Source organism: Carcharhinus amblyrhynchos, chromosome 1 (genome assembly GCF_965287045.1).
Source record: "Carcharhinus amblyrhynchos chromosome 1, sCarAmb.v2.hapA, whole genome shotgun sequence".
NCBI lineage: Eukaryota > Metazoa > Chordata > Chondrichthyes > Carcharhiniformes > Carcharhinidae > Carcharhinus > Carcharhinus amblyrhynchos.
In genome coordinates, this window is record NC_137324.1 from 126,437,043 (window position 1) to 126,453,104 (window position 16,062).

Here is a 16,062-nt window from a genome sequence, read left to right on the forward strand (position 1 = left end):
ACTCCATCCCTCTAGCAATGAAGGACAAAATTCCATTTGCCTTCTTAATTACCTACTGCGCCTGCAAACCAACTCCTTGAGGTTCCTGCACAAGGACACCCAGGTCCCTCTGCACAGCAGCATGTTATAATTTTTTTACCATTTAAGTAATAATCCATTTGGCTGTTATTCCTACCAGAATAGATAACCTCACATTTATTAATATTGTACTCCATCTGCCAGACCCTTGCCCACTCACTTAGATTATGTATTTCACTTTGCAGACTTTTAGCGTCCTCTGCACACTTTGCTCTTCCACCCACCTTAGTGCCATCTGCGAATTTTGACACTACACTTGGGAGAACTAGACTACACTTAGACACGGGAGAACTTGCAAGCTCCGCACAGACAATGACCCAAGCTGGAAATCGAACCCAGGTTCCTAGCACTGAGAGGCAGCAGAGTTAACCACTGTGTCACCGTGCCTTGGTTATAAGTAACCTAGTTGCCCACAGGAATACTAGGATTTGGAAGTAGGCCCATAATTACAAGATATTTGAGGTATAATGCACCATTAGATTATTATTAATATTAATCATTATGAATAATTATTAATGCACCAGCGACACAACTTCACAGAAAGACCTGCAAAAATGTAACCGCAACGTGTGACTGGGCTGTCATCTAAGAGTAATTCTAAACTTGGCTGATTAGGATTAAAAATACTTTCATAGTAGGATAGGCTGTTTTAAATTAATATAATCAGAGACCACAATTACAAAAAAAACTTGCAAGTCATACACATGGCACTGAGAAATAAAGTTCAGGTAAATAGGTTGTGACATAGCAGCCTGGTTCAGGACATATACATTCAAATTATGTTGGACCATTTTTCAAACAGGTCATTATAGAAATATCAGTTCCCCCAATTCCACCCCCACTGGCAGTCCCTACACCCCCTATAGTGCTGATCCCCCCAGCTGGCTGCCACCCATCCACCACCCGCACCCCCCCCCCCCCCCCGCCTCACCTCACGATGGCCAGCCTCCTTCCCTTCACTGATCATGACTGCAGAGTGGCAGCGGGACCCCACACCTCTGCCGATCGCCCCCATTAGGCCCATTCCACAGCACTGCCCTATGCCTAGTGGGTAGTGCCAAGGTGTCCTCTGGGCATTGGCATGTTGCCCCTTGGGCAGTGCCAGGGGCATTGCCAAGATGCCTCCCACTGCCCAGCCCACTGGGGGGCTGCAATTGCACCCCCCCCTTCATTCCAGGGGGATAAGCCCGCTAGCTCCCCATAGGTGTGGAGCTATAATAATCCCTGCTCAATGATTTTTTGCATACTTAATACAGCTCTGCGTGTATTTCCGGACAAATCGTGCTAATCCAGCGCTGCTGAAATCTTCCAGCCTGCTGCCTAAAAGAATCAGTGCAGAAGGATCCAAGAACCACTCTCTACTTTTTTTTAAGAAAGGAGAGAGGTGAAAATCAAATTAAGACTTCAATGTATTGGAGTTCAAATGAAATTCCAACTTGCAGAATACAGAACAGCTCATCAGCATACCAAAAAGTCAACATGCGGTATCAAAAGACAAACTGTAAAAAGAGTCAAAACACTTTCTGATAATAAAAACTGAACATCATAAATTACTTCATCGACTCATGTTCTATGCCAAATCAGTAGGACAAATAAGAAAATGAATACATAACAATTCCATCAAGTCCAGTGATCTCAGTTTAAGTGAAATATTAAAATACAGGCAAGGAAATAATTATGGATAAAATATATATTTACTGAGAAATGGAATGATAAGATGGAATTATCAAGAACGTGACAAAACCTAAAAACTTCATAGAATCATAGAACCCCTACAGTGCAGAGGGAGGCCAACTGGCCCATTGAGACTGCACTGACCACAATCTTACCCAGGCCCTGTTCCCATAACTTCATATATTTACCCTGTTAATCCCCTGACACTAAGGGCAATTTAGCATGGCCAATCCACCTAACCCGCACATGTTTGGAATGTGGGAGGAAACCGGAGCACCAGGAGGAAAACCACCTAGACACAGGGAGAATGTGCAAACTCCGCTCAGACAGTGACCCGAGGCCAGAAGCAAACTCAGGTTCCTGGCGCTGAGAGGCAGCAATGCTAACCACAGTGCAAAGTAATCCAGTTTAAGAAAAGTTCTTTCTCACAGCTGGGCTGCTCATTCTAAGGATGTCTGTGAAGGCTATCATCTTTATTCACACCCAAGATTTCTAAATTATTATTAGTCAAAGTGGCCGTGCAAAGAAACCATGCAACTGCTGATTTAGTTTAAATGCAACTTCAAGTCCCATCAAGATGTGTTATTATTGAGTGAGAACACATGATATACTGCTTTAACACACAAAAAAAGCAAAGCAAATTTTACTAATCTGAATGATTAGAAGTGGCAATGACATTGCGCCCCATTTCATTTTATACTGTAAATGTTTTGTTTGGTTTGGTGAATTGTAGAACAATAGGAACTGGTCAAGTATGCAGAGATGTTAGGACTCCAAGGATTGGAGTTCATACGTCCAGATCTCAAAGATTTCTGCAGTTACACGTGACCTAAACCTGTCATATAATACAGCTGACAAAAAAAAATCCAGCACAGCATAAATAATACTGCTGACAGTAAGAGGTTGCTGAGGGAGACTTAGCAGAAGCCCAGGATAAACAAATTAATCTGCCTGGCCTGATTCAGAGACTTGGAAAGAAGACTGCTCACTGGTGTATGACATTCTGGTTGGCTTCAGTTCATCTTATCTTCTAGTTTTTCTTTGTTGGTTAACTTTGCGTAGTAAGTGTTGAATTGGGAGTCAGTTCCAAAGATTTTGTCCCAATAGGTAAATGTTGATGCATAGTTTCCAATAAAGTTCATGTGGTGAAAATCATGGAACCGAGCTCCAGCGTAAAATGGAATCAGATGCAAGGGATTCACAGGAATGTCATAACCACTGGAGGTTAAGAAATGCAAAACGCTATTAAAATAACATGAATTAAGATTGGCAATGTATTAATATTAGCAATCAATAGCTACAATAATGGCCTAGATCAGCAAAGTGGAGGTGTTCATCACTGACTGCAGAAAGAAATCATAACCAGTGACAGGACCTTGTTTTCCTGAGTGCAGCATGGGTCCATCTGCAAGGTTAGTGCAAAGATCCAGCAGTGCAGCCCACTGCCAGTGAGAGCACACCCTCTTTAGCATCACCAGCTGAAGACACACCCTTAAAGACACATTCCGCTCAATGACATGCAAGTATCCTTTGACAGTCTGGAATTTCTTACTGGTGACAATGTAGCAGTATATGTTTTCATTACAGCTACCCACTCGCAAACTGCCCCAGCTCTGTCTGCTCGGAGCATCCTTAAAAATTCTACACAGAAATGTGTAACTCCTGAACAATCTGCCCAAGTCCCACATGACAGGTCCCACGTAATCTCCTCTACAGCCCATTCAAGTAAACCACAGCCTCCAGATTTTAGTTTAAGTGGGGTCCCTCAAAGTTGCAGTCTCTCAGTGCTTGTTGTCACTGGGACAAGAACAAGGCCAATTTTCCATTCAAAAAATCTTTGATAATGAAAGGACAAAAAAAAATCGCATTCTTTATTAAAAAAAAGTTAACTCATTTAGCCAAAGCAGGAACAGATAATGACAAACTCTGAACCTATGAAACCACCACCTTTTCAATGACAATGAGGGATGGGTTACAAATACTGGCTTTGTGAACGATGCTCGTAACCTATGACCGAATTTTTAAAACTTATAAAATTAACAGGTTCATAGAATTGGGATTAGCATGGATTGAAAATGATGTACAATTAATGGACATAAAACAAACAGAAGGTAGAAATAAAGACATTTTCAGGATGGCAGGTATAATTAGTGGCGTGTCAAAAGCATCAATGCTTGAGTCTCAGCTATGTACAACATACACCAATATGACAGGACCAAAGTAATACATCCAAGCTTGCTAATGATACAACATTGATGAGAAAATAAGCTGTGAGGAGGACACAAAGAGGCTGCAAAGGTCTACAGAGTGTTTAAAGTGATTGGGTGAACAAGTGGCAAATGAAGTAGAATGTGGGAACGTGTGAAATGATTCCCTTTTGTTGGAGTAATGGAAAAGCGTAATTCTATTTTAAAAAAGATGTGACACTTGTAATTTGGTGATTCAGAGTGGATTTGGGTGTCCTTGTACACAAATCACAGAAAGTTAACGTATTGATGCAGTAAGCGATTAGGAAGGCACATGGTAGGTCAGCCTTCATTGCAAGGTGGTTAGAGTACAAGAGTAAGAAAGTCTTACTGCAATCTTTGGTGAGAACATACTTGGAGTACTGGATGCAATTTTAGCCCCCTTTATCTAAGGAAGATTATCTGTATTTGGTGAGGGGGGTGGGGGGGTGAGATGCAAAAAAGGTTCACTAGTTTGATGTCAAGGACAAGAAGCTGTCTTCCAAGCAATAGAATGGGCCAATACACTCTTGGGTTTAGAAGAATGAGAGTTCATCTCATTGAAAACATTAAACATTCAGGTGGGTTTGACAGGGTAGAAGCCGAGAGGTGGCTTCCCCTGGTTGGAAGTTTAGAACATGGGGCCACAGCCTTGGGATAAGGGATCGGCTATTTAGGGTAAAAGGTGAAGAGTAACATCTTCACTCAGGTTTGTGAATCTTTGAAATTCTCTATCCCAGAGGACAGTATATGCTCAATTGCTGAGTATATTATATTCTAGAGAGGGCTTTAGATCTTTGGACACAAAGGAAATCAAGAAATAAGGGGTGTACAATTTCAGCCATAGGTAACACACAATGCTGTTAGGAGGCTCAACAGTGGTCAGAACGTCAAGAAATTGAGATGCAAGAAAGAAACGTCATTCATTTTGAATCTACTGGCAGCATTTTCCTTCCTTTTGCCTCATTTCTGTACAGTTTAAGAAGCAATTCTACATTCCCATGAAAGGATTAGTGATTGCATAAGAAAACTAAATGAAAGCAAATATAAACTTAAGCATTGTTAATTTGACCATAATACCTTTATTTTGAGCTAAACACCATCTTTTCAGCAGATTTTATTTGATAACAACAGCAACTGCCCCTTAAATGGAAAAGGCCATTCCAACATTTTACTTATTATTTGCTGACTTGCATTTTAATCTGCTAAGTTTGTTTTACCTATGCAATATATTCAGGCCTACCTATGAACATCAATGGTTTCCAGCAGGCGGAAAGCAACCCAGGCCCACAGCAGCATCACATGATTACAGAAGATCATGATTCCAATGAAGAAGCCTGCTCCAAGAATAATGGTCTCCAGCGGGTGAGCGTATTCAGCTTGCATGCCAAATGGAGACTAAAAGAAAACACTTAAATAAATACAACACATTTCAATTTATGGCATTTTCAGCACTTATTAGTTGAAGCACAGCAAAGTATTGTAATTTTTTTTTCAGGGGAGCACAAGGAAACAGGGTCCAAGTCTTCCTCAGCCAGAATAAGGATCAAATCCAAGTGGTTTTCATTGGATCCCTACAGTGCAAAAGGTGGCCTTTTGGCCCATCAGGTCTGCACCAACTCTCAGACAGCATCTTACTCAGGCCCACCCCCCACCTTAACCCCATATCCCCGTGCATTTACCACACTAATCCCCCTATCCTACACATGTTGGAACACCTATGGGCAATTAGAATGGCCAATCCACCTAACCTACATATCTTTGGACTGTGGGAGGAAACTGGAGCACCCGTAAAAAACACGCGCAGGCATGGAGAGAACATGCAAACTCCACACAGATCCAAGCCAAGAATCAAACACAGGTCCCTAGCGCTGTGAGGCAGTAGTGCTAACCACTGTGCCACCATGCCACCCATTGCCAATCTCTTCACATACAAGCTTGCCTAGCTTATTGAGTCAACCTTGTGTCCCCCATTGATAAATCAAAATAAGTATTAAGTGCAATCTTTTCTGAAACATTCTTAACTAAGTTTAAGAAGGTGGCTCACCACCATCTTCTTGAGGGCAACAAGAGATGGTCAATAAATGCTGTTTGGTCAGTGATGACCACAATCCATGCATAAATCAAAAGCAAATTAAAAAGTGCTGCGTGATTTTCTTGTCTAGATAAACAAAAATCTCATCAATTTCAAAGACAAAATTGCATATTTTAATTTAAAAATAACCATATATATAGAAGTACCCAAGGAAATTAAATACAATCAGCAAACCACTGATAATCAACATTGAGAACTTAATCTTGCAAACTGAAGTCCAAGATCAGGATGGAATAAGGGGCGGAATTTGAGACTAAACTGCAGCGATGGGTGGCTCTGGTAGTACCTGTTCCACTGGCCAGGATGGTGGGATCCAATGCCAGATGCTGCACTTGGACCTTATTAATTATGCACAAGTAAGTTCTTCTCTGACTCTCCTGGGGCACCAGCAGTTGAAGGATTGGAAGCTATCACCCCAATATTTAAGCACAAGTCCAGCAAACTTATATCACTCTTTCCAGCCCACTTGTACTTACCAGACCATGCAGGAAAAAGGCTAGCAGCCTCAAGAAGAAGCCTGTTCCTCACTTTAACCACTCCGTCCTCTCCCCTGAACCTATCATCCACAAGGCACCCACGCCCCACTTTGGACCTTTACCCAACACATCTGGAATCTTCGTGCATCTCTTTCCAATTAATGTATGGTATTCCTATGACCCTTTGTTTGGGAGCTTTTCGTGGGGGTCCAACTTCCCTCCCCTCAGTCTTCCTTCTGCTTTTCAACATGATCCCATGAGTCCTTGTCCTTTACCCACACCCCTTACACAGCGCTCCTTCTACATTGTCAGAACATTACCCCTGAACCACCGCCACCTCGCACGCCACCCCACTCAAACTTTGGACCTTTGTTGTGGTGGCTCTTTGGTAAACATTTGACAACAGAGGGATAGACTCTGCTGTAGTCTCCAACCCCAGGTGCAGTATTGAACTGAGACAATGACATAGGCACATTCATGGGTCCAACAGAAGTGAAGACCAGCAGGTGGAGGCAGGAACCATTCTGCTGCAGCAGAGTGGTTTAGCACATCAGGGGCAGTGCCGCACTATGGCAGACAGTTGTGGCACTGAGGGCTGCCATGTGCATACCAATCTTTAGCAATCAGGTTTTAATCCATGTAATGTCACACTGGCATGATACAAGATTGGGAGGCCTGACAAGATGCTGGCAGATAGCTGTTTTAATGAGCAAAGGATATGCACGCCACCAGCAAGTCTGACCCACCATTAATCCATCACTGGAAGAATTGCATTGTGATTTTATGTTGTTGGGTTTCTGATTTTTTGTCTCCTGCCAGATTCTCCACTCCTCCTTGCCACCAAACTCACAATTGGGGTAGGAGAACTCAGCCCAAGTAATTGCACAATTACAAATTAATACAACTAAATTTTAGAAAAAGCTCTCAGTGGAGTCGAGGATTTGGAGGGAAAATTCTGAAGATTAAGAGGGACATTTATTCATACTACTAGTTAAACTCTGAATCAAAGTGAACGCAAGTTCAAAAAAATATAAATAGTATGCTTGGAACTTACTGTGAAGTCATGATGCATCTTGTGAATATATTTGTAGATTCTCCTATGATGTAACAGTCTGTGCAAGAAATAATGCCAAGTGTCCTCAACAACTGCACAACCTAAGCACTGGGACAGCAGCACGTACCTGATGATTCACAGGATAGAGTTAAGAGAATGCTCCCCAGTTAATATACAGTTGCATATTGCTAGCAGCATTTGATTCAAAAGCTTAGATGAACTGTGGAAAAACACACATGCATTACATTACATGTATTATACTGGTATTATTCTCATCCAAGGCTAAGACATCTGCAAATTCTTTTTAGATTCTTAACATAATAGATGATTATCAATTTGAGGAAAGCATTATTGTTTGAAATCCAGTTGTGTGTGACCTGGCTGAAGAGGCTGGATCTTGAAAGCAAATCTCTTGCTGCAGACTAAGATGTAGTGGAGCTCATTCTTCAAGGGAGGCTAAATTATTCTGAACAAAATCTTTCTACAATTTCATCACCTCCCTTCTTCAACAAGACTTTTGCAGTATTTAACTTTGCATCCTGTGACTATGCATACAGACCAAGATGCCTTCTAAATATTTCTAACAATTTGCCTCATTCCACAAAATGGGTTCTCTGTGCTAAAGATATTCAGAAAACAGATCCATTTGAGATTAAACTTTGCTCAGTGGTGGCACTCTCATCTTAGAACCAGGATGTTAGGATAGGAAATGTTTAATAGTCAACAAGTGATTAAGTTAATAATTACAGCTTCACTGGTTAAGCACATCACTGGAAAAACAGGTGATGATCTGGGATAGAGTTTTGTGGAATAAAGTTCTTTTTGCACATAGCAAAGACTTGATTTATTTCTTTGTTACTAATGAGCCAGCGGAGTTTTATAAAGAAGGCTGGAGGTTCACATCCTACCCCAATAGCTGACAATATAGCACAGACCGATAGAGTGTTGCACTGTCAGAGGTGCTGTTTTTCAATGGGACATCAAACCAAAGGCCTATCTGCCCTCTCTGGTGCATCTAAAAAATTCCATGGCACCACTCAAAGAGCAGGATGGTTCTTCCCTGTGACTTAGTTAACATTCATCCCTCAACCTACATCACTGAAGCAGATCATCTGATTTTTTTCCCTCATTACCAATTTGGGTCTTTGCTGTGTTTAAATTGGTCGCCATCTTTCCTACATTACAACAATAATTAAAATTCAAAAATATTAACTGGCTGCAAAGGTCTTTGAGATGTCCTGATTTTATGAGATGCACTATAATCCTAAACCATTCTCTTCTAAGAAAAACAGTCTAAGCTTCCCAAATAACATGGGGAGTTTTCTAATAAAACAAACTAAAGTCATGTTTGACCTTAAATTGAAAGGGATATAACTAAAAGAAACTTCCCCAACACCAGAGTACAGCAAATAAAAAAAAGTACCATCTTGGCATAGATTCCCAGCTGTAAGGGATGTTGAAGTACTCGGTGAAATAATAGGTGCCACAGATCATGGGTAACTGGATACAGAAATGATTGAAGAGCAGCACCTTGAAACATTTCCACTGTTTTTCCCAAGTTTCTGGTTTGTCCTGGAAAGAAACAGATACAACATAGAAAACAATCTGAACATAATAAATCTCTCACATGAAGAAAAACATGCATTCAGAGAGAAACAATTTTTGGCGACTGTTAGCCTATATAACCCAATGGCAAAGGTCGACTGCACACTTGGAAATTAATGTAATTTGACAAACGGATAGCACATAAAACCTCCAGTACTATATTTACAATATTGATCTATTATCCTTATCTGATAGCTGTGAATAAATCAAATAAAGAATTCAAGATAAATGTCTTTATCCAGGGTGTGGTTAGAATGTGGAACTTGTGGCTCCAGCTCAAATCACCACGTTGTGGGCAAGTGTAAACACAGATGTTTTTTTGCTAATACTGTTGCCTGTCCAACATTAAGTCTTCAACGGGTTGAAATTTTCTAAAAGAGTTTGAGGCTCTCACGCATAAATCACAAAAAACTAGGCTGCAAGTTCAGCAATTAATAGGAAAGGCAAATGGAATGCAGTACAAAATAGGGAAGAGTTGCTAAAACTATACAAGGCACTGGTTAGACCACACGTGGAATAATGTGAACTGCTTTGGTACCTTTATCCAAGGAAAGGTATATTGGCAGTCCAGACAAGGTTCACTAGGTTGACCACAAGTATGATGGGGATTTTCTTACGAGGAGTGACCTGCACTCCTTGGAGGGTTCTCAGGAGGCTGGTCAGGGAAGATGCTGAGCAACTGTTTCCCCTTATAGAGGAGTCTAAAACCAGAGGGCATAATCTCAGAGTAAGGGGTCCCCATTTAAGACAGAGGAGGAACTTCACCTCTTGACTGTAGTGAATCTGTGGATTTTTTTTAAAACTTAAGAGGGTGTATAGGGGCTGGGTTGTTACACATGTCCAAGGCTGAGACAGACAGATGTTTTCATCAGTAAGGGAATCAACAGTTACGGCACAAAGGCAGAAAAGTGGAGTTAAGGATTATATCAAATCAGTGATGACCTCACTGAATGGCAGAGCAGACTCTACTGGCCAAATGGCCTACTTCTGCTCCCTCATCATATGATTCAATGTTTACAAAACTGATGCCATCAGTTCAGCTCTGAGAAGCTTGTGCACAACCCTGGCCCCACCAAACAGCCTAGGCTGCTAACTCAGACTGATTGGGCGACAGCTCAGTATTGTATTCAATTACATGCAAAACTTTAACTCTCACAGTCAGTCAATCTTCTTCACATTTCTACAATACAAACAACACTTTTGCCTCAAGTTATTTCCTTTATGGTTTTTCTTCAGAAGCATTCCATTTCTTTCATGAATTCAGTTGATCCACAACTCTGCAGTCCAAGCCCTTTCTGCTCAAAGTTCCAGATACCTATTGCCCCGTTTGTGTCCAGGCTTCACTGACACCAACCCAATGTAAAGATCCTCACCACTTCCTTCAAATTCCTTCACTAGTATGGGAAATCTCTTGCCACGTTCGCTCTAATTCTGGATCACCAGGATTGTGGTTCTTCCACAAGTTCAATCTTTCATCACCATTTTGGGAACATTTCCAGCTCTCCTGAGTTCTTTCAAAATCACCTTTCTTGCACACTCATACCTGCTTTTAAAAGTCTGCCAATGCCTCAACTCAGGCTTGATTCTCACTTTTACCTTTAAAAAGCACGAGACAATTTTCTAAGTTGCAATTTTGTGTGCGTATGTCTACATGGCATTATTGTATGGGGTGGTGTGTAATGAGAGTGAAATAAAACTCTAACAGATAACTAAACCAAAGATACACTACAGAATAATGAATATATCAATATTAAGGCTACTGCACAATTAAGAAAGAGAACATCAGAATTTAGAATCCCTACAGTGCCGGAGGTGGCCATTCGGCCCATTGAACCTGTGCCAACAACAATCCCATCCTATCCCCGTAACCCCATGTATTTATCCTGCTAAGCCCCCTGACACTAAGGGTCAATTTAGCATGGCCAATCAACCTAATCTACACATTTTTGGACTGTGGGAGGAAACCAGAGCATCCAAAGGAAACCCACACAGACACAGGGAGAACATGCAAACTCAACATAATCACCCAATGCTGGAATTGAACCTGGGTCCCTAGTGCTGTGAGGCAGCAGTGCTAACCACTGTGCCACCCCTAACGAAATCTCAGTGAATGACTAAAGCCTTACTCACAAGTCAAATAAGTACATTCAGATTTGGGAGGTGCTAATACTTCTCTTTTAACCTCCCCTGCCTTTCAGTATATCTTATGCTTTTCATCCCCTACTGGTGGGTGGTCTTCTAGCCATTGTGACCTGCATACTGTAATTCCCACCTTACGCACCTTTGCCTTTTCTCTTAAAACCCTCTTCTATGACTAAGTTTTTAGTATCACACTCAAGATAATTATGCACATTGAAAAGTATGCCATTAGTTTAAAAACCGTCTTCTTACAATAAACACCAAGAAGGTTTGAACTAGAATGCAGGCTTGCTCTACACTGACTCAAGTTAGTTCACGCATATTGCAACCATCCCAAAATTGAGCCCTACCACCAGCTTCTGCAGCAATAACTAAATGTAAGTCTGGAGCAGCAGCACGTGGGCACACACTACCATATGAAATTAAATAAGGATACATCTCAGTGGAAGATAGCAGAGTGGTGAGATTAATTTTGGATTGTTCTGTGCTACCAAATGCAGGCCAAATGGCTTCTCCTTGTGCTGTAAAGTGCATTTTGCTGTTGACGAATTGTAAATGCTAAAGGATTAGAGTGCAAACTACAAGTACCATGTACTGCTATCTGCATAAATTATAATTTCAAAACATGCTGGCACTTTGGTTCTGAAACTTTGTGGAGGCTGGAACTGAAGTTTCACATACACTGAATGAGCGCATGAGGGAGAAATGAATAGAAAGCTCGCTCATTTGGGCTAAATGGTGTGTTTTAGTTATGTAAATTCTATGTAATTTCATACTGGACCAAAAGAAGTTGCTAAATGGCAGTTACAGACTGTGGATTTGATCTAACATACAAAAAGTGGAGACAGAGATTCAAAGTACTTTTATTAAAAAGTGCATATGTTAGAAATGCCACTCTTCATGGCATTGGAATACATTATATTGTACTAGTTTAATACCAAAAAGGTACAATGACTCAAAACTATTATAAAGACGTATACAAAATCACAGTGCCATGTTGCCCAATGTTCTATTTCCCAAAATATTTATCAAATAGGAAAAAAAGTATAAATACTTTTTATCCTTATTTGTCGCCACTTTTTTGTTGGGGGGGGGGCGATGCAAAGATTAGTTTATCATGAGAACAAATAGGGCACAGGCTATATTTTGAACTAATTAATAAAATTAGCAATACACAAGATGATTTACAGGCCTACCACCCTGTATTGCAAAACAAAACATGGGGCATAACAAGTCAGTAACGTACCACTATCTTCCCAACAGCATAAAAACACGAGCTGACCAGCATAGAGGGAGCTGCAAAAGCCTTTAAATACACAAGTGTGTGTGTTTAGGCACAAAGTACAACAATCACGTCATTTTTGTCAACAACATTAAAGAATTATATTCTTGGGTTGTATGTGATGTAGGGAGTTGTTTCTAAGTAAACGAAAACATCATAAAGGCAAACTCTCTTTAATCAGAGTACTAACTGAGACACAGTGTAGCAAGCAGTTATGGAAAGCCTCTTACCTGCTGGATTTTGTACTTCTGCATGCAGGGTATGAACTGAAAGATGAAGCCAGGCAAACAGAAGAGGAAATAGACGAGTTCGTGAACAAGTAGCGAGCCCCAGGTTGCGATCTGAAACTTGGTATAATTGCTCAGCATGTAATTCCATCCGCTGCGGAAGGAGCCCAGCAGCGGGTTCGGAGGAAGCCTCGACTCCACATACTGCACAGCCAGGTAGGCAGAGCCCAGGATGCCATCTCCACTCACATTCATCACTGCAGTGCTGTTGCTTTGCCAACGTGCGGAAACTGAGATACCCCCGTTCTACTGAGTCCCCACTCTTGGGGCTGCTCTAGGTCTCGCAGCGCGTGCCTGGCCGCAGAGTTATATTGACATTCCATCCCATCAGCTGTTACCCGAGGAGCCGCTACCCATTGGCCACCAGCAGCAGAACGTCCCGACGTCAGAATGGAACCCCAGCCGGTGATTGGATGGTCGGGTGGACTGAGGTCGCGAGACTAGGAGCGGGAGCCAATAGCGATAGGACAGCCCCAGACCAGAAGTGGGCGGTGGGAAAATGGCAGGAGGGTATTCAGGGCTTTGAGCCTATTCTACTATTCAATGATCCACATTTTAACTTGTTCCTAGCTATCTTACTACCATAATCCTTTTTTACTCATGCTTCAAGTAAATATTTGTTAGATTATGTATCTCCTCCTTACACTAGGTTTTTAAAAATATTCACTTTAATCAATGTGTGTTCAATTCCTTTCCAAAACCCTTAATCAGATTTCCCTTTAATCTTCTATAGCACAGAGAAAACAAACCTTGCTTGTATCTTTCTTCAATTTAACACTCCACTTACCAAGTGTACAGTTACTCTAGTGCTAGATGACCATAAACAGACAGGTGGTGATTTAATCTCAGAGTCACCACACAGCTGAAGGACCAGGTGGAAAAGACAGAGCTCAGCTGGTACAGTAATTGTACTGATGCTGTTGACATTATTCTGCCATCCAGCCAACTGAGTATAACATACTGGTATCTGAACTTGACTGCTTGCAAAGCCAATATCCTTTTTTAAGGCACATTACCCAAACAGTATTCTAGGTGGCCTAACCAGGGCTCTCAACTCCGTGTACAAAACTAAAACCACCCCCACCCCACAAAGTATTCTAGCCCTTTAGTTCTAATGTTCCATTCAGGGGAAGCAATGGCATAGTGATATTATCACCAGACTGTTAATCTAGAAACTCAGCTAATGTTCTGGGGATCTGGATTCAAATCCTGCTATGGCAGATGGTTGAATTTGAATTTAATAAAAATTTCTGGAACTAAAAGTTTACTGGTGACCACAAAGCCATTGCCAATTATCAGAAAAACCTATCTGGTTCACTAATATCCTTAGGGAAGGAAATCTGCTGTCCTCACCTGGTCTGGTCTACACGCGACTCCAGAGCCACAGCAATATAGTTGACTCTCAACTGCCCTCTGAACTAGGGCAGCTAGGGATGGGCAATAAATGCTGGCCAGCCAGCAAAGCCCATATTTCACAAATGAATAAAACAAAAATATTCCTGAAGGTGGGGGTCATAGCTGGAGGATAAAGGGTAAACCGCAGTGGTGAATCTGTGGAATTCATTATTATAGAAAACAGTTGAGGCCAAAACATTGACAGATTTCAAGAAGAAATTAGATGTAGCTCTTGGAGCTAAAGGGATCAAGGGATATGAGGAGAAGGCAGGATCAGGACATTGATTATGATCAGCCACGATCAAAATGAATGGCAGAGCAGGCTTGAAGGGCCAAATGGCCTACTCCTGCTCCTATTTTCTATTAACATTTTTAACTTTCTGAATGTGACCACTACATTATAGGGATTTGCATCCATGGATCTTGCAAATCTACTGTTCCTAACTTCGGTCCAAAATGGATCACACTTGCCTGCATTGATTATCAATGCTTCTTTGTTACTCTATAGATTATACTACTTATAGTGCTATCAATCTTTGTATAAACCTTTGTTTGATAAATTCAGTAACTGACGTAACAGAAAAGTAAAATACCTATGGTTGCTAACAGGCATGACTAGAAGTCCAACTACTTGACTGGCCACATTATCTGCAAATGTTGTTATATTTGTCTTATACAGTTTGGGTTACCATACTTACTATTTTGCACCAACAGCTGGTGTGAGAAGCACCAAGCACTAGAAGACTACTAGTAAGCAGGTGAAGGGAATCTGAAACAATAGGGGAATTCACTTTTCTCCCTTAGGCTCTGCACTGAGTGGTTCAGCATTCCAAGAATCAATGACCCTTAGAAGAAATTCCTAATTTTGGTCTTAAATGAAAAACCTCATTTTTAAACTGATCCCCCAGTTCTATATTCCCCCACTAAGGGAAACATCTGCTTAACATCTAGGATGTCAAGCCAAAGTTTTATATATTTCAATATCATCTCTTTCTTCAAAACACCAATGAGTATAGGTGCAACCTGATCAAACTTTTCTTAGAAGACAACCCCTTCTCTCGCAGGAGTCAACTTAATAAACCTTCTCAGAACTGCATCCAATGTAAGCATATCCTTAAGTAAGGAGACGAAAACTGTACGCAGTACTCCAGGTGATAGTTGTAACAAGATTTCCTTATTTTTAATACTCCAACTCTCTTGCAAAAAGGACAACATACCATTTCTCTTCGTAATTGCTTTTTGTACTACTTGCTAACTTACTTCATGTGCAAGGACACCCAGATTCCTCTCTACTGCAACATTTTGCAGTCTTTCTCCATTAAGATTATACTGTCCTCATTTAATATTTTGTTTTAATGTCAATAATTTAATAAAGGTTGTAATCTCATTAGAAGTGTCCTGAGATTTGTTTTAACGTCATTCCCCATGACCACATTGGCACCTTTTTGGAGTCACCTCTTCCAACTCCCCAAACTCCCCCCCCTTCCCTGAATCTCCCACTTGTCGACTCACCCTCATGCCATATCCTCTCCTAGAGCTGCGTTCCCATTGAAGATCCGTATCCAATCTGTAGCCAGAGCACCGATGTGGTGGAAGTGCGGTGCAGAAGTGCTGACCTGGACCTGCTACAATCCATGTTTTTTTTAAATGCTCCCATTGGAGGTAGACATTTAATTTCTAACTTCTGAATTTTCAAAATTCAGAACTTGTTGTATTGTTAAGGTAATTCGAAGTCATGCATAAACTTCTTTA

General features: G+C 41.1%; 1 protein-coding gene across 1 annotated transcript; it reads right to left on the reverse strand.

Annotated features, from left to right (window-relative positions):
* Positions 1 to 1,010: 1,010 nt before the first annotated feature.
* On the reverse strand, positions 1,011 to 13,234 carry LOC145350266 (methylsterol monooxygenase 1-like). The gene is made up of 5 exons (XM_080199385.1): positions 12,859 to 13,234; positions 9,026 to 9,174; positions 7,603 to 7,729; positions 5,221 to 5,375; positions 1,011 to 2,970 (listed from the first exon to the last, which is right to left on the reverse strand). The coding sequence occupies exons 1-5, from the start codon at positions 13,108 to 13,110 to the stop codon at positions 2,766 to 2,768; spliced, it is 888 nt and encodes a 295-aa protein (XP_080055511.1). The 5' UTR covers positions 13,111 to 13,234; the 3' UTR covers positions 1,011 to 2,765.
* Positions 13,235 to 16,062: the final 2,828 nt, after the last annotated feature.

What these genes read in the sequence shown, in the direction of transcription:
- LOC145350266 (XM_080199385.1), bottom strand. Translation starts at nt 13,110, where the DNA reads ATGAATGTGAGTGGAGATGGCATCCTGGGCTCTGCCTACCTGGCTGTG. An exon ending in AGAAGTACAAAATCCAGCAG is followed by an intron (nt 9,175 to 12,858) that starts GTAAGAGGCTTT and finishes GTTTCTTTCCAG; the next exon opens with GACAAACCAGAAACTTGGGA. An exon ending in TGGGAATCTATGCCAAGATG is followed by an intron (nt 7,730 to 9,025) that starts GTACTTTTTTTT and finishes GTGAATCATCAG; the next exon opens with GTACGTGCTGCTGTCCCAGT.